We start from the raw sequence: 23428 nt of genomic DNA on the forward strand, positions 1-23428 counted from the left end.
TGGATACTTTGTTGTTACGTGAGACAACTTAATATCGGTATTACTTGAAAGTTTGAGCAATCGAGGGAATTGAGTGGTTAATTATGTTCAAACAACCTCCCTCTTCTAGGAGCGTACGATTGAAAACAGGTAAATTAGAGATACATCGGTCAGTGGTCCTGGGCTTGCACCAAGGTGTCTGCTGACGACCAACCACTGAGCTCCAGCCACCGATTAGGGATTCGTCCCATGCGTGAAGCGCAGCGTGCCGTGCGTGTTACCATACATCACTAGCGCGCGCGCAGTACAAGTATATGCGCGTATTTATTACTCGACAAATTACTGACTAAATTGATATTACGTATTAATCAACGCTTCCCAGAACCTGGTACTTCAGATCTGCTCTTACCCTGGTCAGTTTTCGACCCAGAGTGTCGAGAAGCTGAAATTAAGAAAGGAGTAGAGAACGTACCTGCCGGTTGTTCTTCTTCCTTTTCTTCTTATTTTCTAGCGGAGCGTTGTCGGCCCTCGGCGAAGGCGCCAAGTTGCGCTCAGGATCACACGGCGCACAAAAAAATGTTGGGGAGGGTTGACAGAATAATAATTTTAGCAATTATGCAGCGACGTTGTGATATCCCGTGGAGGTCGCGGCTGTTCCACGTCGGCGAGCCAACCGATTTATGCGTCAAGGAAGATCACCAGAGTGCAATCCCGGCCATTAAGCAACGCTATTCCCCTCTGCATTATATTCTACCGCACGATGCGACCGCACTGATTTAATAATATCGATACACTGCCGAGAATTGAGTGAGAAATATCACACCAAAAAAGCAAGCACGAACCGGTGAAACACTATAGCCGTAAACCGACGACTCAAGACTAAGAATTCAATTTGTCCTCCTCGCAAGTCGACCGAATTCTGACTGTCTCGGATCAGTTTCGAAACCTCAACGTACCGACGATCGTACGTTTACAAACAGAAGATTATACAAACACGAACGCGGATGCCGTGTTTACACTAGCGTATCAACAGATCGATATTGTTCTGGTGAAGTGTGAGAATCTATGCGAACAGCACTTACCTATCAGAAGTACCTACATACTTTATTACTATTAGGTACCTAAATTTTACGTCACTGTTGACGAGATTCCTAGCCACCTTCATTCTCAGGCGAGTATAAGGTGTGGATTATTTCGTTGAAATGAATGGATGTAAGGTATAGGTGTTCGAATCACGTGAGAACGGTAATTTACAACCGAATTTTCAGTCGGAGTGCCGACGGAAGAAGAATTTCTTTGTTTACTGATGCTCGACAAGTTGCTCAAGTCTTCTCAGCTGTTGTTCTTCTAAACTGTGAATACGTGTTACCGCGGCGATGGGCAGTAGAGACGTACATACACGCATACATGGGTACGTCTATGTTCAGCTAAAGGAATGCGAGGTTTATACGTATAAAAGCGTTGGGCGCGTTCGATGCAGGATTTGTTCGCCTGTAAACGAAAACCTTTAAGCTCCGAGTCCCAAGTTTTTCGGACATTTTTCCGTGTTGGCATATATTTGTGGGTGGTTTTTAATGATCCGCGTCAAGTTTGTTTTATTATTGTATTCGATTTCCCAGAGCGAGAGGGCGGCGGAGAATGAGGAGAATAAATAGAGATAGGGGGAAAGAGAGAGAGAGAGAGACGAAGAGAGAAGGAGAGTTACGTCAGCGACGACGTCCGCAAGTCAACCGGGCGGTGGTCCGTGATATATGGACAATCGGTCGCGAGACGTGTACCACCTACACGCCCGACCTTTAACCCCGTACCGAATATTGAATCACTTTAATATCTCGTCGAGACGCGAGTCGACGGGCGTCCAATTACAAGCAAGCCGAGCACCACGTACGTGATCTCGTTGAATAAGGCCGTCGACTAGGGGCGCCGATGATCCGGTCGCCCACGACTCCCTCAAATCTAGAATCAAACTATCACTAAGAGATTAACGCAACGCAACGACAACAATTCATCGATTGACAGCCGCAGAAATAATCAGCAGCAGATTAGGTTTTAAACGTTTATTATAGAATAATTATTGTAATAGGTGTACTATAATTGTGAAATATTCCGATGGTGACGCAGCGGTAGGTTTTTACAACAGCATTGCAGGCACGCAACGGTAATAAAGGTAAAATTAAAGACTAGACGTTAGGAGTAAATGTTTAAAAAAAAAAAAAAAAATAACTAAGAAAGATCGAATATGCCTGATATTGAGTCAGAAAACGAAGAAATAAAAGTTACGATTTCAATTATACTAACAATTATTTTTATTCTATTTACCTTAATCGTGAATAAGTGCATCTCGAACAATTCTATTATCCCTACAATGACAATGGTGACTTTTTATTTTTATTTTATTCTTTCTCCTGCCTTCAAACGTTTATATAAATTTTTACTATCATTATTACCTACTTTTTCTTTTCTTTTAATTTTCTATATTCTTATTTATAAAATATTCCAATTTGTACCCTTGCACGGTCGGTCATAATTTGTACATATTTCACTGCGATCATTTTCATGTCCAGTATATGTATAATAACCGATTCTTTGCAACTTACACTTCGACGGTGGTCTAACTAAATAAATAACTGATCACACGTAGACCAAATCCAATGATTCGTACGTAGTATGTACGAGAATGGAACAACAGGTATCACGTTGCAGTCAATTATTCCGGCTGATTTATATCAACTGTGAGAAATAGGAAGATAGATGGAATAAAGATAGACGGATAGATAGATAGGCAATGTTGGAGAGAGAGAGAGAGAGAGAGAAAGAAAGAGAGAGAGAGAGAGAGAGATAGAGAGAGATAGAGAGAGAGAGAGAGAGAGTAATGTAAAGGACAGATGCCAGAAGAGAGAAATACAGTGAGAAAAGACAAAATCCTTGAGAGCCTCACGCCTAATAAATCTCTTATCTGGATCACTCTTGGCCCTAAACCCTCCCTATCGACACATCACGAAAAAGGTCGAAAAGGTATTGTAAAAAAATACGTACATTGTTAGACAAATTCCAGGCGCGTTAATCGCGGGCACAAGGGAAGAGGTGTTGTCGAGTAGAAAGATCAAAAGTTCGCAGCGAAAAATCTCGTGCGCTTATATTTAATTATACATACGTTTTTCAGTTTATTTTTCCTTATTTTTTTTTTTTTCTAATGAACTTACTTTTTTGTCAGTTTGACGCATCTGTTTATTCATTTATTAAATCACTTGACGACGATTGTTACACTGCCGTATGCCCAAAAGCACATGTCACTGGCAAGAAGCAGTAGTTGCAACCACGGTTGGTTAACTTTTTTCGTTAACCAGACAGAGACGTTAACGTGCAACGTGGCGTGTGCGTCGAGGGCACGTTTTCAAGTATATATAATAAATGTTAAGAAATACAATTAACAAGGATGGTCAGATATATTGAATACCTGCTTTCTTAAGTCGTTGTTGATGTTATTCTCCTTCTGGTTAATCCTCATCTTGATAATATTCATTTTTAATCTCGTTGTGATACAGCTGTCAAATATCAGAAGCCTCATAATCGCCCGTGCGTCGTCTCTTTCGGTGCCCAAGAAATAGTTCTTTTTCTTTGTCCATTTTATCATCGTCCACATACATAGAAAACACAAAATTACGCAACAACGTCATTATGTATATCAAATCTGATTCCTGTCCTATCCATTATCCACAAGCGACCATGCGACAATGAGAAGTTCTTAAAAATTGTCCGGTTTTTCTGCTAATCGGCACATCGTCGTCACTTGCCGCGATTGGCCCGGTTGTTGAACCTCCCTTTGTTCCGCCGTTTCGGTCCCCCCGTCACAAGGGCGGCTGGGACCGTTGGAACTGTGGACAGGGCAGTGGCCGTCAAGTTCTCCTCGAAGGTATCAACAGTGAAGTCCTGCTCCCCGTGAAGTCTCGGAACGTGGATGGCCACCTCGGACGGTTTCTTCCTCTTCACTACATGCGCGTTCCGCACTCCGTTTCCATTCCGCAACAGCTGCTTCTTCTTATGCTGCTGCTGGTACTGGTACAGCCCCTTCATCATCGGCGGCATTTCCTGGGGTGGACCACGCTGCGGCAGCCTTGGCCCAGGGCCCGGTGGACCCATGGAACCTGGGGGCGGACCCATCGGTCCTGGGGGCCCAAGGGGGCCAGGAGGGCCTGGTAACCGCGGGGGGCAAGGTGGCATCGGCATCCTCGGGGGGCCGTGCGGCATTCGGGGTGGAAATCCGAGGCTTGGATATCCGCGGCCCGGTGGTGGGCCGTACCTCAGGGGCCGAGGGCCGTAGGCGACTCCAAGAGGCGGAGGCATCGGAGGTCTCGGCGGCACCGGCGACATCGGGGGCCTCAAGGGCCTTGGCGGCCTTGGTGGCCTCGGTGGCATGAGAGGGTTGAAGGACGGAGGTCCGTAGCCGAAGTGGTCCAGATGCGGCGGTGGAAACGGTCGCCCGTTTGGAAAGCCTCTTCGAGGCGGGTGGAAACCCGGCGGTCCCGGCGGACCCATCGGTCCTATTCGTTTCACCCTCTTTGGAATCCGCTTGTGCCCCCTGTAGTTATACAGTCGTGAGAAATATAGAGCGCTCGAATTATCGAGGAATGGGACGATCTACCGTTCGATACAATCACAGGGCGTCGCGAGCCTTGGCAAGCTAAAGTGTTCAAGTTTTATAAAATAGATAGAGGTTTTCCCACAGACAGAATAATATGGTTGAGAATTTTTCTGATGCATTGATATACAACAAAAATTCGACAAAGTAGTAGAATATTTTTTCAACTTGATATGGAATGTCTGTATAATCTGTATTTGTAGAGGCCCTAGAAAAAATATACGACCAATAAATGTCGAAATAAAACACCGAACAGCGCCTATATTAACATCAAAATGCTGTCTGAAATACGAGACAATATATCGAACCTCTACACGTTTCAAGGTCCTTAGGATTTTCAGATTTTACAGGTCCACAGACGCCCCGAATTATTAGGGGACACATGCAGCTGTAACATTGGTTATGAAAAATTGTACAATGCAGCAGTCCAGTTTTGTATTAAGAGGACAAGGGAGGCTTGAGGTGAAAAAAATTCGTCAGCGGTTAATTGTCCATATGAAAATCACGAGTGAATTTGACACTTTTTTCTTTCTAAAGATGATTGCTATGACATTAAAGACTACGAAAATTTATTGAAACCAATGTAAAGATCAATAATATCGATCCTCCAAGGAATTGAAATGAGTTAACTAAAATCTGGTTATGCAACGATTCCGGTGGAAAAGATCGACATTTTTTGAAATTGTTAAATTATAAAAAATTTGCCTCTTCTTTCAAGAGTCCTCCATAGAATTATACCTGAAAAACAATTACTAATCGTCATCAACAAGATGGCTTCTAAATAAAGAGAGTTTTTTAAATGTTTAATTTCATTTTTATTAGAAAAGTAAGAAGACAATTTTTTTTCTATCGTATTTCGCCTAAATAAGTTGAAGCATCGATACTATTGACCTTGAAATCAATATAAATGAATTTTCTTACTCTTGAATGTCGTAGTAAACATCTTTAGAAAGAAAAAAATTTTATACTCACTCCCAATCTTGTTATGAATAATTAAACTCAAAGGATTTTTTTTCCTCTTCAACCCCCCGCAGCCCCCTCAATTGAAAACAGCCGGGTTATTGGGAACAGAAGAAAGCTACGTCGGCGGCGTTGAAAGTTGGCATACCTGAACGGCATGCTGGAACTCTCCAAAGTGACTTCTTTGGTGTCCAACTTTTGACCCTTCGGTGTAGTCTTCAGGTCATTAATGTAGACATCACGTTCAATGGCATATCCTCTGGCTTCCTGAAAGGCTAAAATCAGAAGGAGAAACCATCGATGATGAATCGAAAGAGAGCTAGTGGGCCGAATGAGCGAACGGGATTATTCCACACCGATTCAATGCTCGGAATATTATAACAGAGTCGAGTCCGATCTGGGTCAGGGTCGTCGCGACTGCCCCGAAGAAGATGGTATCTCGATCGTCTGGCAATACGACTAGGCGAGTATACGTAATAAAATGTAACTTGTACCGTAATCCTAATTAAGCGCGGTCGGGTTGTATTGTCCGATCGTGTAGGCGCCGCGACGCATCCAGATCTTATCGATATAAAAAATGGATATCTCTGTACACCGATGTTTTACCAAGTATAATTATCGCCGGCGTATAGATTCAGGGTGGGTGAGGCCCCGTGCAACCTGGGCATTCCCTTGTCTCAACCTGGACGTATACAAGACGCGAGTGGGTACAACGCCGACAAGAATTATGGAATATAAATATCGCGGTACCGTTGAAAATGAGAGAGAAAAAAAGGATGAAAAAAAATCTTTTCCCGTTAGTTGGAGAGATTTGACGACCAGACAAAAGCGGAGCTTTTTCAACTAGGCGTATAACTAGCCACGCTTACCCGTGATAGCTTCCTGATTCTCCCATCCTAGCTGCTGTATGAGGTACCTGAAACGAGAAAGAAAAAAAAAAAAGGAAACGAAATCACGTAGATAGCTCTAATCATACTCGTAAACGAATGTCTAAAGTAGCTTTGTAACGATAGAAAAGGCAGTAGTTGAGAGTAGATATCGTGTACGTACGTAGGGGCGAAAGGTGTATGGGTACCGAGAGAAGAGAAGCGAGGTATGCTGAATGATCTTGATTCGTGACATACCTACCGAGTTCTAAGGACTACCACAAAACAGAGTACGGACCTGGGGCCGTTTCAACTGACCAGAGAGACGCTCAGGCATTCCTAACTCGGTTATAAATACAATTAGCTAATTAGAGTTATAGTTAGTAATAATTAGTGCTGCGGGCGAAGAGCTCGAGTCGCGTCTGGCTGAGATTCAGCCTCGACTTACTTGCATATGAAGTATCCGGTGCGGTTGACCCCGTGAGTGCAGTGGACGCCTATGAGTTCGTCTGAAACAGAGCCACGAAGGAGCGGTTGAAAAGCGCTGAATCTTCTTAAAAATCCCAATCACCATCGGAATGGTATTGATTCGAAGAGACACGGTTCCCGGCTCGGTCTCTCTTTCTCTCGCTCGCTGGTCTCTCTTATCGGTAGAAGACGTCAATTAGTCGAACAAGGTTTACGATATTACGAGAACGAGATAAAGCCGCAAAGATATAATTCCGGTTAATAACACATCGAACAAATACGCGGTGCGGTGGCGCTGATCACTGGACACCGAAACCCGTTGATCTCGGTTTCTCTTTTTCCCCTGCAACCGCGTGACCAATAACTCGGTTAATTTGGCAACGGCTCTTTACCGACTAGCAGCCGTCGTACGCTGATCACTTCCATACGAATTGCAACCACGATCGTCACTTTCTTGATGCCCGAACAACGACGTACGAAACGTAAAAAAATCGGCCTGACCGAAAGTAACGCGCATTAACATTACATGTGTGAAATCCGCGGCTTTGCTCGCTACACGGCCGACTTCAGGCCCCGTTGTCGTTGTGCAACGTCGTGTTCCGAGGCCTTTTTATTCTCGATGCAACAGCGAACCACGTCGCAGAATAACCGCTCGCCCGATTCAACGGGTCATCAATTTGTCCGCGGGCTCTCACGGTCACGCCGGTCAAACCTGACCAAAGACTGATTATAATATTACAGAGGAAATTGCCGGTGAAAACGACGACTGCGACGAATTCTACCGGACAACTGAACCTCCTCGACCGCAGGGATCCACGACGAATATATCGGTCCCACGTTGCATCCGAAGCTGCGAAACAGACACCCTCGAAATTGTTCCGAATTGAATATAAGGAGAAACCAGAGTGGTGAAATGATCGAAACGAAGCCCGTGAGTCTCGCTGTGTTGCCGAATTTGTATATCCATCCACCAGAGTGGAATGTTTGCTCGGTCGATTTTAGCAACACTTCGTCTCGTCTGTAACTCGAGTGGCCATATACGGAGGATCAACAACAACAACAGCAACAAGTAGAAAACCCCGATATGGGAAGATAGTCCGGGCGCCGATCCTTGGAAGGTGTCTTGGTGCTGAGGTAATCCGATCTGAGAGACGGTGCGAGGTCGGTACAAAGAAGCGAAGAGAGTTCGGTAGGTACTCGTTGAGTTGCTCCAGAGTCTGAAGTTGTTTCGAGTAACACAAGTTGCTCTCGTTTGCAGCAGGTCCGCCGTTATCTTCTTTGCTGAGGTCATCTTCGCGCGTTGTTTTGTTGCTTCATGGTCCGGAGGAGCTCGTTCCAGGAACAACGTGGCGAATCCGCGGGTCTCCGACTCCCGTACAAGATGTCTGATCGAGGGGCGGCTGCCGGTCGTCGACGTGCGTCGAGTGAGGATAACGCCGAGGGGCAGCGCTCGAAGACGAGTCGACGAGTCGAGGAAACCAACGGGCTGCCTACCACCTGGGTAGCAAATCAACATATCCTGGTGAGATAAGATCAGGCGGTGGTAGAGGCTTTGATGGAAGCCGCTTGATCGACAGTGATACCAACCGCTGCAGACATAATTGTTTGTACGCTCAAGACGTACGAGTGGTTTACGTAACGGGGCGCACTCCGCGTGCAAGCCTCCAAAGTATTGTCACCCGGAGGCGATAGCCTGTCGAACAAGTCGCACGAACGAAGGAAGAACCCGGTCCCAGAGCCCATCGACACTGTCGACGAACTCGGATGGTCATCGGGTAGTGAATCGTCGATGCAGATCTATCGTGCAAGAGCATTCGCGATCGACGAACAGTACCGTCGCGACGCCGGAACGGCGGTCAGTTCTTCTGCCGGCTGGTTATGGCTTCCGTTGACTGATGTTTGATTTCAACTTGGAAGCAACGGGGGGTCTCGCCGATCCGTTCCGGCGCACACCGACGCCTGCAGTAGGTACCTACGCTCTGGGAGTGCCGATGCTCCGTACAAACTATCGACCGTGGTTGGTCTCTTCGAGTCCGTAGGATCGGTATCTTCTTCTTTCCGGGCCTCCTCCGCATCCTCGATCCGTGCATGTTCGTTACTCGCCACCCATTGCTTCGGCGCTCTCTTGTTCTTCGGGATGAAATTAATACCGGACTAATTTTTACGGGTAGAGCCGCGCGCCGACGAGGAGAACGATGATGCTCGGCCGGCGGAACGGACGCCTGATGGAGAAGCGCGCGCATATTCGACCGTCCTCTTGCAACACACTGCACCCAATTGCCGGGGGAAGAGGAACGAGAGTAAGCGGGAGGCGCTACCGCGCGTTAATATACGGCGTGTAATATACTCCTATAACGAATCAGGGCGGAGGTGCCTCGGGCCGCGAAGGAGGCAGCACCGACTGCCAACGAGACCCTGAAAAGAGCCGAAAAGTAACGCGGCCTCTGCCTCCGGCCGAGATCACCGACTCTCTGCCCCCGCGCACACGCCTAACAGTTTTCGTGCTACCATGGTAGCTTCTCCGCCAGCGTACTCCTGTCCCGGAGCCAATCTCGGAAACTTAATGTGGCAATATGATGTATACACGCCGGGATAGATCGACGAGTAACACTTGCCGCCAGCTCTGGTACCGCGCATCGTTTAGCCCTCCGCACTTACGACACCGCACACTTCTTCACCTCGATTAAAATACAATCTCCTCGGATAGACAGTGCGGACTTTCAATTCCTTTGAGCCCGAAGCGGGATGGACGAAAATGGAGCTCCTTTAAATTGAAACTCCGCCCAAGGCAAGGTGAACATCGACGAGCCAACTGCCAAACTATCCGAGGATTCAAATCTGCGTCCTTTGTAGCTTGCTTTTACAAATGGCGCATGAATAGGTATTCTGGTAGTTCGATCATGTGTGCATTCCATAGTTGAATTGAATCAAGTGTTTCATCGAGTTTCAAGCTGGTCCTTGCGAGGAAACGATTCTCTGACGTTTGTAAATTACATTTCCGTTGGCAGCGTGCCTTTTCCCGGTTTCATTCAGAACCAGCGACTGCGAAAATAACCGGAAAGAGAAATTTTATTCTTGTGCGAGCCGCAAATGGAACTCTTTTGAATTATGATCTTTGAAAGTTGAAGCAATCGCCTCAACCCCTGAGAGCTGATTTTTTCACCGAGTGAGAGCCCCCGTAATGATCATGTGAAATCGACAATCACACCGCGCAGGAGGATCCGGCTATACCTGGTTCGAGGAGCCAGTCGACAACGAACCTGATGACTGCGGTGAAGAAGTGGGTTCCAAAGTGAGATAGACAAGTGGAATTGGAGGGGCGAGAGACACCGTTGGTATCGTTAAAGGAGGAGGAGGAGGAGGAGGAGGAGGAGAAGCAAAGACGGCGACGTCGCGCGTCTAGAATCGAGTATTGATAAATGCTAAGTGGCAGGCGATGGATGGCCAGCAGCGGCTTCTTTGCGTCGGAATGCGCCTCGACCCCCGCAGCCTCCCATCCCTTGCCAGATCATTTTCAGATTCATTCTTTCGAGTGAACCGTATGGCATTCCACCGATCAGAAATCCCGAGGGAAAAGGAACTGGTAAAGTCTAAACCAGGAGGCTGCGAAAGAGGGACGAGGAGCGTTCTCCATTTCAACAATTTGACGCGCGTAAAAAGCTGCGGAACCAGAGCAAGGTGATATTATTTTTTTCTCGCAGGACGTCGCGCTCCGTCTCGCCGAAGGGAACTTTCCTTTCGCTCGGCGTTGATGTACGACGTCAGATAATTAACAGTGCTTCGAAACTCCGCGTGGGCGAGGCCGAGTCTCTCGGTCATTGCTTATACGGAAGCTGGAGCGGTGCAACAAGCGCGGATCTCCGGTAAGTGTAGGGCCGCGCAATGCAGACTGGAAGAGAATATGTTTACCAAAAGTTGATTAAAACTCACCCGCCTCACTGCTGGCCGTGAAGTCCTCCACTGCCCTGAAGAATCTGCAACAGAGAAGATGAGCGGAAAGTTTGAGACTTGAAAAATGCAGAATGAACCGAAGGTTGCAACAGCGTAATTTAAAACTGTTAATGCAAACATGCGAGGTATGAAAATTGGGGGAATGAGATAATCTAATGAATTCATGGGGCGAGTAGGACGAGGGCTGGTACGGGGCGTGAATAAAGCCGAGATGGAGGTACACCGCGATTACGATGCAAACGCTGCAAAAGTATCCGGTGTCCCGCAGCGCGAATACGAGCATTACGCAAATGCCCGGGTGCCCCTCGCTGCTTGCGGTTTTTGGTCCCGGTTCGCGAGCCGAGTGACGCCTGAGTAATAATTTACCGTGTTCTCTTATTTATCTTTGCGATACTGCTAATTTTAGGGTAGCCGGGTCCCTCCTCCTCCGTCCTGCGGAAGAGGACGAATGGGGGAGGGAGAGGCAGCTGCGGATCAGAAACCGGCCAGAGGCAGCCTGATCAAATTTCTGTCGAGTTAAAAAAAATAATAATCAGCTAAATAAATATTCAAATATGGTAACTGCCCGCTCTAACTGGCCGTGTAATAGCTCTGTAATAGGTATGCATGTAATACGCCCCAGCGTTGGCCCACCAAGAGATATGGTAACGAGATCCGAAAGTGTTGCTACACATTATAATACAGGCACGAGTGGGTACCTCGCTCAGCTCTTTTATAACACGGCAGCAACGCGACGACGACACGCCACGATACTTCCTCTTTAATCTTCCGCTAATTCGGACTGTAAACAACATTCGACAAATCCTGCATTGATAAGCTTACGCCTCCGTCTGCCGATGCCAGGTTCAATGCCGCAGCCCTTTTCTACCTAGCCTGTCACTTCACGAATTGAAATTGTGACAATCGACGTGTGAAAACGTAACAAAACATCATTCTTGACTTATCGGAATTGTTGGAAACTGGTCACGAGAACTCGACTGGAAAGCTATTCACCGGTCATTTCCAGGATTTCAAGATTACGAAAAAGTTCGAGGGAGAGAGAAATGAAAGATCCTGCACCGTTCCGAGATGAAGAAGAACCCTTTTGTTTCCCCCTGTTGAAAACCACGTCCCGGGTTACATCGTAAGATATTTGAGGTATCGGAGAGGAGAGGGACGAAGATCGAGGCGGGGCTGGAGGAGGGAAAAGCGAGACCCTTAATAGTCGGAGCCCATTACGCTAAACGATTTGATTAGAGATTCGGCGAGAAGGCCGAGAGCCGCTGGCTGCTCCTAAGAAGCGCGGCGCTCTTTGAGATCACCGAACAAAATATCTGCTCCTCGCAGATTCGAAGATAGCTTCTCTACGGGCGCTCACAATAATTCACGGCCGAATTCCACGCGTTCTCATCCGATGCCGAGGGTACGTATAACAGCGTGTCTGCTGCTCGCTCCGCGTCTCGCTCTCTCTCTCTCTCTCTCTCTCTCTCTCTCTCTCCGAATTATTAACGGTCAGATCCGAACCGACAACTTGTCGATAAATTAGCACTCGCCGTTTGGTTTTTTCCCAACTTTCCCGCCACGTTCTCTCGGTCCTCTCGAGGTGCTGCCGGTCGATTCGGTTTAGCCTAAGATTATCCCAAGTAAGTTTCACCGGATTCTGATCATCGCTTACCAAATTTCTCAACACTTCTCCCGCCCCGTCAAATAATCTACGAGTGTCGTTCTCCCTAATTATCATTATTTCTAACGCGATATCGGGTTTCCCTTTCTCTTTCTTTCCTCGCTCCTCTCATCGACACGCCGAGTTTACCAACTTCACGGCTCTCGGCTCTCCCTCAGGTTCGGTGGCATTGTCCGAGTCCCGATTGCGGGGCGTATTAGCCCTAATAGGCCTCATCCCTTTCATCTTCCGGCCTCACCCACGCCTGAATGGCACCTCCTCGCCCCCTGCAGGACCGGCCCCGATTAGCCGAACGTTATTATTACCACTAATTCGTTTCAGCGGGTGCATTCATTCTAATATTAACTCGCCACACTATCGAACGGTGTGGTACCTGTTAATGGCCACGTGCCCTAGCCTCCGTAATGATCCTCGAGGCCGATTATTCTCCGTCGTTATTGTGCGGCACGCTCGCCGCTCAAGAGATGAGAGAACAAATTGTTTATCAAAATTTCTCCCGGGAAGTAAAAGAAAGAAACAAAATCCCAAACGCCGAGCGTGATGAGAGTGTATTCGTTTCCGCCTAGGCAGTAGGACCGAATTTCGTAAAAGCGGCCTGAGACAAAGGGTGCAACGGTGACTCGTGATTGGACGGAATACAATATGCGACGGTATCGATCAAGTAGAGACAGGCGGTCGAGACTCGGAACTCGTAGGAAGAAATATCGATAGGTGGAAAGAGGCTGCGGTCTGGCGCGGCGTGGCGTCCGGCCAAAAACCGCGTGAAAAATGACGCTAGTCAAATTAATTTGAGTTAGATTTGAATTACAAATTTTCTCTTTCCCTACCAGCAGCATCAGGGGGCAAGCTGCAGAGGTGTCGGTGAACACGGGACTTCACGCGCTCGTCACAGTGGGTAGCCCATGCACAATTTTCTCCCCGAAGCCCCGGATCAGTTCTTCTTCGGCACGAGAAACCGCCAACACTCTGACTCATCTCGATCGCGAACGAAACGTTTAACTCCGCAGCGTCATCAATATTTATGCATGTGCAAAGAAGTGAAAAAAGAAACAGAGAGATGTGAGGGGAGGAGCGAGGAAACTAAGACGGAGAAAGAGAGTGAGGAGGGAAGAAAAACCAACAACCGTCCATCGATCAGCTGCGGGAATTTCCATAGACCGCGTGAACGAATTTCAAACAAGAGACTTGCGCAGCTCAGCTGCAAGCAGCGGACGCTTGAATTTCCAACTCGATCGCGAAATCGAGTAAATGTATATAATCCCTTTTCATTCGAAGACATCGTATTTTTTTCTAATTGACGATTATTAATTCTCTGTGGAGATTCACTTTTTCTCCATTGTTTCGGATCACTTTTCTATTAAGGTTTCATCGCTGCCGTTGTTGATTTCGCCTTATTGCCACGGCGTGGTATCAATTCTCCTCTTTGTTTCGAGTAATTCGAGTTCCTCCGAGCCGCGGTTGAGAAACTTATAAGTGAAGAACGCGAGACGTTAAACTGACTTAAAGGAAACGTAGACAATTAGCGCAGAGCCTCCAGCTCCGTTTCAACGCCGGTTTTTTGAAGAGGCATATTATACTCACTCGGCGCGTGCAGCGTACGAGCTTATATAGACGACACTGGTTCGCTCATTTGAATATCACCGGGGGCCTGCAAGCGTGTGGCCTTCGTCGTTCGTTCGCCCGTTCTCCTTAAAATAATATCTTTTATTATACTCTCCCCGATTTCGGCTGTACAGCTAGGATGAACAACGAATGAACTCGACGCTGAAAGCGCCACGCCGACGTTCGCGTATCTCATTCAAAATATATCTCCAGATTAATCGCGCTGTATTCACCGATAAAAAACCCTGTCGCGCTATTTATCTCCCGAAACGGGACCGCGGGCGGCGCAAGGATCAGGACATTTACATCGAAATATGGGCGTTCGCTTGTTGTGCGAGATTAAGCCCTCGTCGAGTTTCGATAAGCCCGGCCGTAGCACCGCGAGACAACTTGTGTAAATAACACTCGGGTATGATAAAAAGAGGAATCAATGCGTTCGGAGATCTATTTGAATTACATAAAAAGAAAATGGTTGCACCGGTTGAAAAGGTACGCAAAAAAATTGGACCAATAACGGCGCTCGATTCGCTACCAGTCTTGCAGTTCCTGCGGTGAAGAGAAATAGACGAATCAGCTGTTTGGAAGAAAGCAGCGGCTGTTTTCCAAAAGAACAAACGGTGCACGCGAAGCGGTTAATTACGGTTCAAGATACAAAACTGGTTCCGAAATAGTAACATATGTCTTACCGCCTAAAACCTAACCGAACGGCCTAGCAAGGCTATGGTTTTTAGCCTCTTTTCTGGAATGAGAAAGAGAACGAAGCGGAGGAGCAAACAGGGGCCGGAGGCGAAGGGGGAGGATGACACATTCGCATCGCGCGCCCGGCGCCAAAAAGAAGAGCAAGAAGAAGAAGAAGAAGAAGAAGAAGTGGCGGGGCGAAAAAACTCGGCGCGAATTTACGTAACGGAAAAAAAATCCCCGGGGTGGTCCAGGCGACGCGCATGCAAGAGGTTGACCGTCGTGGCCGCGACGATCCCACGGAACCCGTCGCAAGCTCCGCTTCGCCGTGCCACTTTAAGACGCGCGAGGTAAGAAGTAAGACGCGAAGCGCGTTATGCATATGAGCGACCGTGACGACCTGCCACCCACGTCCGATTCCCCCGGTCCAACCCCCGAGAGACTTCGGAATCACGGGCAAAACCACGTCAAAACATTTGAGTTGGGTACATCTCCCGACGAGCTACGCTGTCGCGCTCGGTCCATTCTCTTGGTCGTAGTCGAGAAGGTCCTTCGCCAGGATCTACTCGGAGGGAAATTAAGGATGGCTACGTTTCCTTCGTTTTCAATTTCCGATTCACTCACAGTCGGCTCGTGCGTATTCGAACCTGAATTAGGTACACTTGAGAAATCTTCAAATCACTTCACAACTTCGGAATCATGAAGACTCTGAATGGTTTTATGAGTTGGGGAATGCGTTGGGATCACTTTCGGAATTCGAACGAGTTCAAAAGACTACGAACGATATCGAAAGTTCGGAATCAACGAGAGTTCGAATGACTTGATCCGCCTTCGAATGACTTTATGAATCCAAAATACTTCGTTACTTCAAATGACTTCGAATCACATGACAAAACTTGTTTCCAAAACCCGTGATTCTCTGACCGATGACAAACTCGAGTTACATCTGTGGTTTGTGTTTTCAGTTACTCACATAAATATCACAACTCAAAGTGATTGGCGGAACAAGTCGACGTGATTATATTCTCATAAAAAATGGAGAACCAGAGAAGACATGCCAACAACACACCGTTCTTCCCTACTCTCCGGCACAATCGGCATGTTTTCCCACCGTGTAGAACAAGGGAGCTGAAACGTTGCACGGTCTCAATACAAACGATCGTGATCTTTTTTTTCGCGGGCAAGGAGAGAAGCATCAGGTTACAACCAGGCAAACACTACCCCGAGGAGCATTGTCTCGCTGCGCTTACTCTCGACAACGCTACGCTTGTGTAGTTATACGCTATACGTGTAGTACATTACGCGAGAGCAGCGAAGAGTCGACAGGAGGAACATAGGTTATATGTTCGACGTCTGGCGAATAAAGACGTCGAGAGCCAGGCGCCATCCTCCCCCTTGCTCTGTCGTCCTCTGATCCTCTGATCCTGCGATCCTCCCACGCGACGAACAGCTCGCCTGAGTCGCGCGAGACCGCAATCGCGTTGTTCAGTAATTATTCATGGGGATTTGTTCGCCGGACGAATTTTTTCTAAAACGTATATAATAATGGTTGGAAGAACCTATGATAAATGTATAATATAATAAAGTTGTTGCGACAGTTAGCCATAAGGCGCAGGTCATCGGAACCAAGTAAGTTCAAAAAGTATTCAACTACTACTACATCAAATTGTTGTCAAGTTGCGTATAACAGGATTTCATTCTCAAGTGTAATTTTGCACGTCTTGTCGCATCGGGTATCCAGGCACCGCATGCCCCTCAAGATGCGCCGCGTGGAAAATTTATCAAAACCGCAAGTCCCCGGGGTCCGACTGTCGAGGATGCAGGCAGGAGAATGTACGCCTGCATCTGGCAGCAGTGAAACATACTCGAACGATCGAGTCGCATTAGCGGGTTTGTATATTTCAATTAGCACCGCATTCCACGTGAAATTGCTCAATCCGCAGCGGGCGTGCTATACCCTAACGAGGCTCTCTCTCTCCGGGTTCAATATCTCGGATTATCACCGCCATCAACCGGCCCAGGACGCGACGGGACGCTGCAAACCGGCCGCGACATCCGCGTCAAAAGGTATTGAGCTCCCGCCAGGATTCCCTCTTTTATCGGTTACAGATTGGCCGCGACTCTGCGGGTACCGACGACTAGACGCGGAATCTAATCCCCCCACTGATCCTTGCTAAGGCTCTTCCTTCGAAGCCTGGCCCCAAAGTGACCGCAAGAAAATCACAGTCCAGTCCAAACCAAGCAGTCAAAGATTTGGGACAGTATCTGAACCGCCGTTAACCGTGAAATTAGACGCATAATCTTAGGACACTAACCAATAACTACTGCAGGGCGTTCCATGACCAAAAAAATCGGATATGGTCACCTTTTTTTTTTCAAATCGCGTCTCGGACCAGCTGCAGCGGCAATTAATTAGTTATATGAGTCAAGAGAACTCGGATCGTCCGAGTGTGAATTACGTGATGTGACGACCCATGATGGGATGTAACGAGAAGTGTGGCGGCTGCTTGTCCAACCAACACGCGCCTAACAATTTTTTTTCGCATCCTCGTGTTGCACGCGAGTCGGTAATCAAATTCTCTTCGTTTTTTTATTTTTTCAGTCCCTCGTCAACTTGAGCCAGCAATTCCACGATGATTATAACACAGAATCCTAATTAATTATGATCTAAGGTTACAGTAAGAAGAGAAAACAGTGTTGGACGAAAAATATCTCAAGTGTCTTATGATTGTGTTGTGAATCAGGATGGATTCCGTGATTCTGCACGGAAAAATGTTTCATTTAGATATTACAACTGTTTTGGTGAACACATGGACGGCACTTTTTTGGTGTCAAGTCTACATCAATTGTGGTAGATCTACCTAAGCATATCGCAACTCTTACTATTGGTTTTCTAAATTTTATTATCGACTTGTCAAATCTTGCCACAACCGATGTAGATTTATAACTCCTTAAAAAGTGATATCCATATGTTCACCACGGGCGATGTAAAGTCTACAATATTTTTCGTTCCACGTGGGGTTAACATCATTGCAGGTATCCACATCTCCTCGATGATCGGAACGTGAACACACGCGGATTCAAACACGCAGCTTTGAGGATTCGACGAAGAAAGTGGATCCTGATTAGCAAAGTGGCGTCGCAGGGAGAGCGGAACAATTCGGTAACCTCGAGTCATCCTCCATCTCCTTGAGGATAAGGTCGTAGCTGCGTGGGTGTTTTCGGCACCGAGAAGTCGCGCGACTTGACCAAGCAATCGATTCGGAGCCGAGCGCGCACGGAGCGAATGGTTAAATTAAATCAAGAGCTAGCCTGCAACGGCGGCGGTTCGGATCAGAAAAATGAACAAAAAAAGTACCGGCGACAATAATCACCCGATCAATTTACATAAGCTCTATCTTTAACACAAGCGGGCGCAACAACCGCGCGCATTCGATTAACCCATTTTGATCTTAGGAATATTTTTTACCCTGTTCAGCCGAGACAGGAATGCGGGTATAAAGTAACGCAAAGCAAGGAACATTGACACGAGGAAGAAAGAATTCCGAAGCGTAGCTGCTTGTATATCCGCATTCGGTATGTATAGTGAATTTTTTTTATTTCACTCATGTTCCACCTGCATCACGAGATACGCGTAGCGCGTGGGTAAATATTTTTTAAAACCAGGCGTAATATTAATATAACGTATCAAGGCACGCATAAGGTAATATATGAATATCCATAAAAAATAAATAATAAAATAAATCGAATAAACGATCGGCGCAAATACGTGTGGACACATCGGGACGCGGCCATATCCAAGTTATAGACGTGCACGCGGTGGTGCGCGGGTAAGCTAATTAAATACGTTAATTAAAAGACCCGAGAAGCATCGGTTTACGCGTTTGCCTTGCGGGTTTTAGAGTGTCGCGTATACACGCGCGGGTTCAAGGATATCTAGAATATTATGTGGCGCCTAGCTTAACCTCTGACTCTTTTTATCGAGTAAACCAATCCGAACCCATCAAGGATGCAGTTAATTATTATGCCTTATACACCGACGGCCGATGAGAGTGTGACCACGGAGCGGCGTCGTCGCCTCGAGGCACCGTGAAAGATTCGAACAGAACGAACCCGCAGCTGGAAACGTGAATCACAGTTTCGTTTCGGAAGTTGGCGACATTCCTTTCTCACCTCCGATCATCGCCATGAACGGCTAAAGCAATCAGGTATAATATAGCACCACCGACTGCGGATCCTTTAAATCCGCCTTCTTACCGTACTTCTGTCAAGTTCGCCACCACACTCGGAGACAAGTTGTTTAAACTCTTCTTTTCGTACCTACTTATACTCCTCTGGACTCGTGGAGATATTATCGAGACTATAAACGCCGATTGGATATACGTACCGAGGGATTCCCCGGCAGTCGATGGGTTCTGCATAGTTTGACGACGTCGTTCCCGATAGTAACGACTCTGAGATTGTTACTACTCGCGTTCCATACCGCTTTTTCACCGTCGTCCCTCTCTCATTCCCATAACTCATCATTTACCCGCTCGTAGATAAGCGCTACGGCTGTATAACCGGCAATTAAAGATAGTCAGCCACACGCCAATCGGTTATTATACCTTGTATACTCAATTCTTGCACTTTGATGCAGCTCTGACGCGTTACAAGATATGGTATAAAACCAGACAATTTTGCACAATTCAGATAATCATTCAAGCTAAATTACTATTTTAATTCTTTTCTCATCAGTCTGTCCGGTCAAAGATTAATAAAAGTTTGATGTTGAGCGGCTGAAAAATAAAACTCGTTTCTCAAAATTCTAATCGACCATCACATAAATTTCGGCTCGAATTCCGCACCCGACAAATTAAGGTTCCGGTTTACTCGAGATTGAGGATAACAGCTAATTGAGAATTTCGATGCGATGACTGGTCATCGCCCTGCACACCATAAGTCTGATACGATGAAATATGGTAAAGTGCCGAGCGTCAATGATTTGAGGGATGTTTGACAGGCCTTGGCATTCAAGGCATAAAGGATGTATGATCGTAATTACGAACGTTCAGAGAAGACGTCTTATTAGTAGTTGGCCGAGTTGCCCTCTAGGCCCTAGTTGCCCTACTCTCCCCCGAGCCGGCCATCGGCTTTCACCTCTCTGAGATGCCGATCGCCTAGCGGGGCGCACCGAAAATCTGCAATTACGATATATTCCATAGTGTCGAAATACCGAGAAGAGGAAGAAAAATGTTGGAAACCCGAGACGAGGTTGCACGGCCCCGGTAGCGTCGTCGATGCGGCGTGTGTAAAGTGGGTTCGGTTACCGAGAGATGATAAATTTTAATTTATAATCATTATTAAACCGATCGGGTAGGAGGCTCGGCGTTCGCGTTACGTCCAATCTTAAATTCAGTTAAAAAGTATGAGAAGAAAATTATAAAATAAGCACGTTTAAAAGAAAAAAAGAGAAAAAATCGCTTCTCAAGGCAGCGCTGCAGCCCGAATGCACCAAATGAAGACCGTACACAAGACATACTCCAGAAGAAGAAGGAGGCTCCAGGGCGGACCTGCGAGAGATAAGAGAGCGAGAGAGACAGTGAGAGGAAGAGGCGGAAAAAAAGTAAGGGGGGCAGGAGGAGCGGGAATATGCACGAGACCTCGTTATACGCACTCTACGGTAACGAAAATGCGATAGTGACATTGAGAGGCCAGTAAATAGCCGTGATTTAACCTCTGTATCACGGGCAAGCCTTCTTCCCGCGCTGCACGATTATGAGCAAAGACAGAGGGAACTCGCGCGCCCGTTGAAAATGGTCAATTCGCACCGGTACCATCTTGGACAACGACGCAAGGCGACGGTTCAGGCTTCGGTAAATCATCGGACGTTTATTGCAGTTAATTACCCGAGCCGGCAGTCTGCAGCGGGCCTGTTTTGCATCCGCGAAGGAAGGCGCGCATGCCCGGCGCCGTTTCTGGACTCGGGGTTAACGCGGTCCCGCCTCATCCTCCGTCTCCTCCGAGCTCATTCTCTTTCCCGCAGGCGAGCGAGGGAGAGGAGGATGAGGAGGAGGATAAAAGCAAAAAAAAAAAGCCAAAAGAGAAAGGAGAGAAGGAGCCACCAATGTGCGGTGTGCGGCATAGCATGGGCGTTCCGGCAAATCGAATGTCAACTTGAATACATGCGTGCGATCGTTCAAGTCGGCGCGGTTTGACTTCGGCTTCGATGTGCCTCAAGTTAACTATCGCGCCTTAACTACTCTCTCCTTCCTCACTGCCTCACTTTTTTTTTCTCACTCTGCGTATTATCGTACACAAGTCGACTCGTACCCAAGCCACGCGATATAATGCTACCTGGAGTGTCGGGTGTCCGCGTTGTATACCAGTCAACGAGCCCGCCACCTAGCTACCAATTTCTTCCTTCCCTCGGGCCCGCTGCCCACGAGGATGAGCTTTTTTTGCTACGGCGCCTCGGCGTTTCGCTTCTTCAGAAGCTCCATCGCTTGTGGCAACCGCTCTCTTACGCATCGATACCCGCTAAGCCTGAAGAGAGTGTGGACAAAATTTCTACATTCGTAAACCGCGTCAAACCGCGACCGGGTCAGCGTTTCTACCGATTGTGATATCAAATTGTGGCGGGTGTTGGACCAGCTCAGTTTTCAATCAACACCGTAAGCCACAAAGAAGCTATGGATATTCATTATTTCCCTTCGACTGCAAATTGTGTCAAATTTTATCCCGAAAAATGTGCTAATAGTATGAAACCGAATTGATATTCCGGGTGTCAGTCTTAGGTATTGAGCAAATTGATGCTGAATATTTTCGCTCTTGAATAGCTGAATAACACCGACTTATCCAGTCTGCAGTTTTTCATCGTTGCGTTACACTGGTGCATTGGTTGGAATGTACGTAAGTAATTGACGACGTGGGAAAAACAGTCGTACTGAGTGCAAAAAAGATGATGACCAAAATATGGTTGGGTACATGCACGGTATACATATATACAGGCATACCGAAGATTCGAAGTTCGTTTCTTCGTTATTTGTAATAACATGCGGTGTGAGAAATGTAGTAGCCAACTTACCTCTTGACAAGCTCGATAGGTGGAATCAGTCTTCCGGGAACCATGATTTTTAAATACTTTAGACCAGCATCGGTGACCTCCTGTAATAAGAATAATAATAAAATATACACATGGGGTTATTAGCGTTGAAATTTACGTGTATTACGTTACTCCTCGTTATAAATACACGCGGCTGCAGTTGGAGTGTGTGGAACGCTGCAGGCATTCAGCCAGGCGACGAGATGAGGGAAGGAAAGGCGGGAAGAGGGGGAGAGGAGGAGGAGGAGGAGGCCTGAGAACGCGCAAGGATAAGATTATACGAGGTACGTGAGCCGGCGAGTAAGTTTGGTAGAGACGCACACACGCGTCGGTTGCCGTAGGAGGGAAGAGGGAACGCGCGTAGAACATGTAGGACGGCACCTACGAATCAATCATTAGCCGATAATCCGTATCGGGCAATATATAGCCACCAATCTATCTGTACCATATATCGAACGCGAAGAGCGGGCGAGCGAGCGACCGGTTGTCTGCTATCCGGGTTGGCCAACCACGCCGCTAATTACCAGGGCTAATTATTACACAACCTTTGTTAATTATGAATAATTATAAGCGGGCGTTGTGCCGTGACGACGACTCGAGGAGGCCCGGGTATCTCGTACGTTGTTCGAGAGGATCCTGCGGCTGAAGCTGCTGCCGAGCCGTGAACGCCGCGGCGGCTCAATTTCTTTGAGACACTCTCTCAGCTCTCGGGTACCTTAAAAGCAACAGATCCTGGCTCCGTCCGAAGTGGTCGTTGAACAAGAAGAAGGAGAAGAAGAAGGAGGAGGTGGCCGGACTCTCGAACAGAGACATCTCCCCCTTAGCTGCCGCGCAAGAACGCGTATAATATGCATATGCATATCCGTATGCATATGCATGAGGCCGAGGCCCCCACTACGCGTTATTATCTAACGGAAAACAGGTTCTCATTACGCTCTTTCCACCTAATCGACAACGTTGCACCTGATCCGTACCCCCGGCGATGTTGCCTCTCTACTCACCGCTGTAGCAATGCTCGACCATAACCAATGACTCGTGTCTCCGTAAACCTGTAAATTCATTTTTTGAGAAGAGGAAAGACGATTCATCGGCTTCCCTAATTCCATGACCCCAGTTTCGATCGATTTCGATTTAGGTATCTTTGTACCGGAAGAAACTGAGCGAAATGTCGCGGGTGATCACAAATGAAAGCCACTGTCGTAAGTCTCGAGATTCCACCCTTTTCTTCCCCGCCGGCGTTCTTGTCTCGGCGCGGGTTATATTAAACCAATTATATCCGGCCGATAGGTAGACGTGACAGTGACAGCAGCGATAGGTGAGCATATATATGTATAATACCACCTTCACCCGAACTCGTTGTTGAGGAGCCACGATGATAAGAGGCGGGGTTCGCCCCTTCTTGGAGGAAATTTTTATAAACAAAAAAAGAAAGGAACGAAAACTCTCCCTCTCTCCAACTCTGGAACTGCAGCGGTGTGACCGATCACGCAACGATATCCTTCTTTCCTATCTTCTTCGTTGCTGCCTTGCCGGAGCTG

At 47.2% G+C, this 23428-nt stretch overlaps 1 protein-coding gene across 1 annotated transcript in view; it reads right to left on the bottom strand.

Moving 5' to 3' along the window:
* Nucleotides 1-3134: 3134 nt before the first annotated feature.
* Nucleotides 3135-23428, bottom strand: part of LOC124307518 (histidine-rich glycoprotein-like) — a 47404-nt gene continuing 27110 nt past the window's right edge. The window contains exons 5-10 of the mRNA XM_046769267.1: nucleotides 21873-21952; nucleotides 10843-10886; nucleotides 6893-6953; nucleotides 6448-6494; nucleotides 5727-5853; nucleotides 3135-4558 (exon numbers count right to left, since the gene is read on the bottom strand). Coding sequence (XP_046625223.1) covers nucleotides 3766-4558; nucleotides 5727-5853; nucleotides 6448-6494; nucleotides 6893-6953; nucleotides 10843-10886; nucleotides 21873-21952 — 1152 coding nt within the window. The 3' untranslated portion in view covers nucleotides 3135-3765. The remainder of the gene's footprint in view (nucleotides 4559-5726; nucleotides 5854-6447; nucleotides 6495-6892; nucleotides 6954-10842; nucleotides 10887-21872; nucleotides 21953-23428) is intronic.

Source organism: Neodiprion virginianus, chromosome 6 (genome assembly GCF_021901495.1).
Source record: "Neodiprion virginianus isolate iyNeoVirg1 chromosome 6, iyNeoVirg1.1, whole genome shotgun sequence".
NCBI classification, from domain to species: Eukaryota; Metazoa; Arthropoda; class Insecta; order Hymenoptera; family Diprionidae; genus Neodiprion; species Neodiprion virginianus.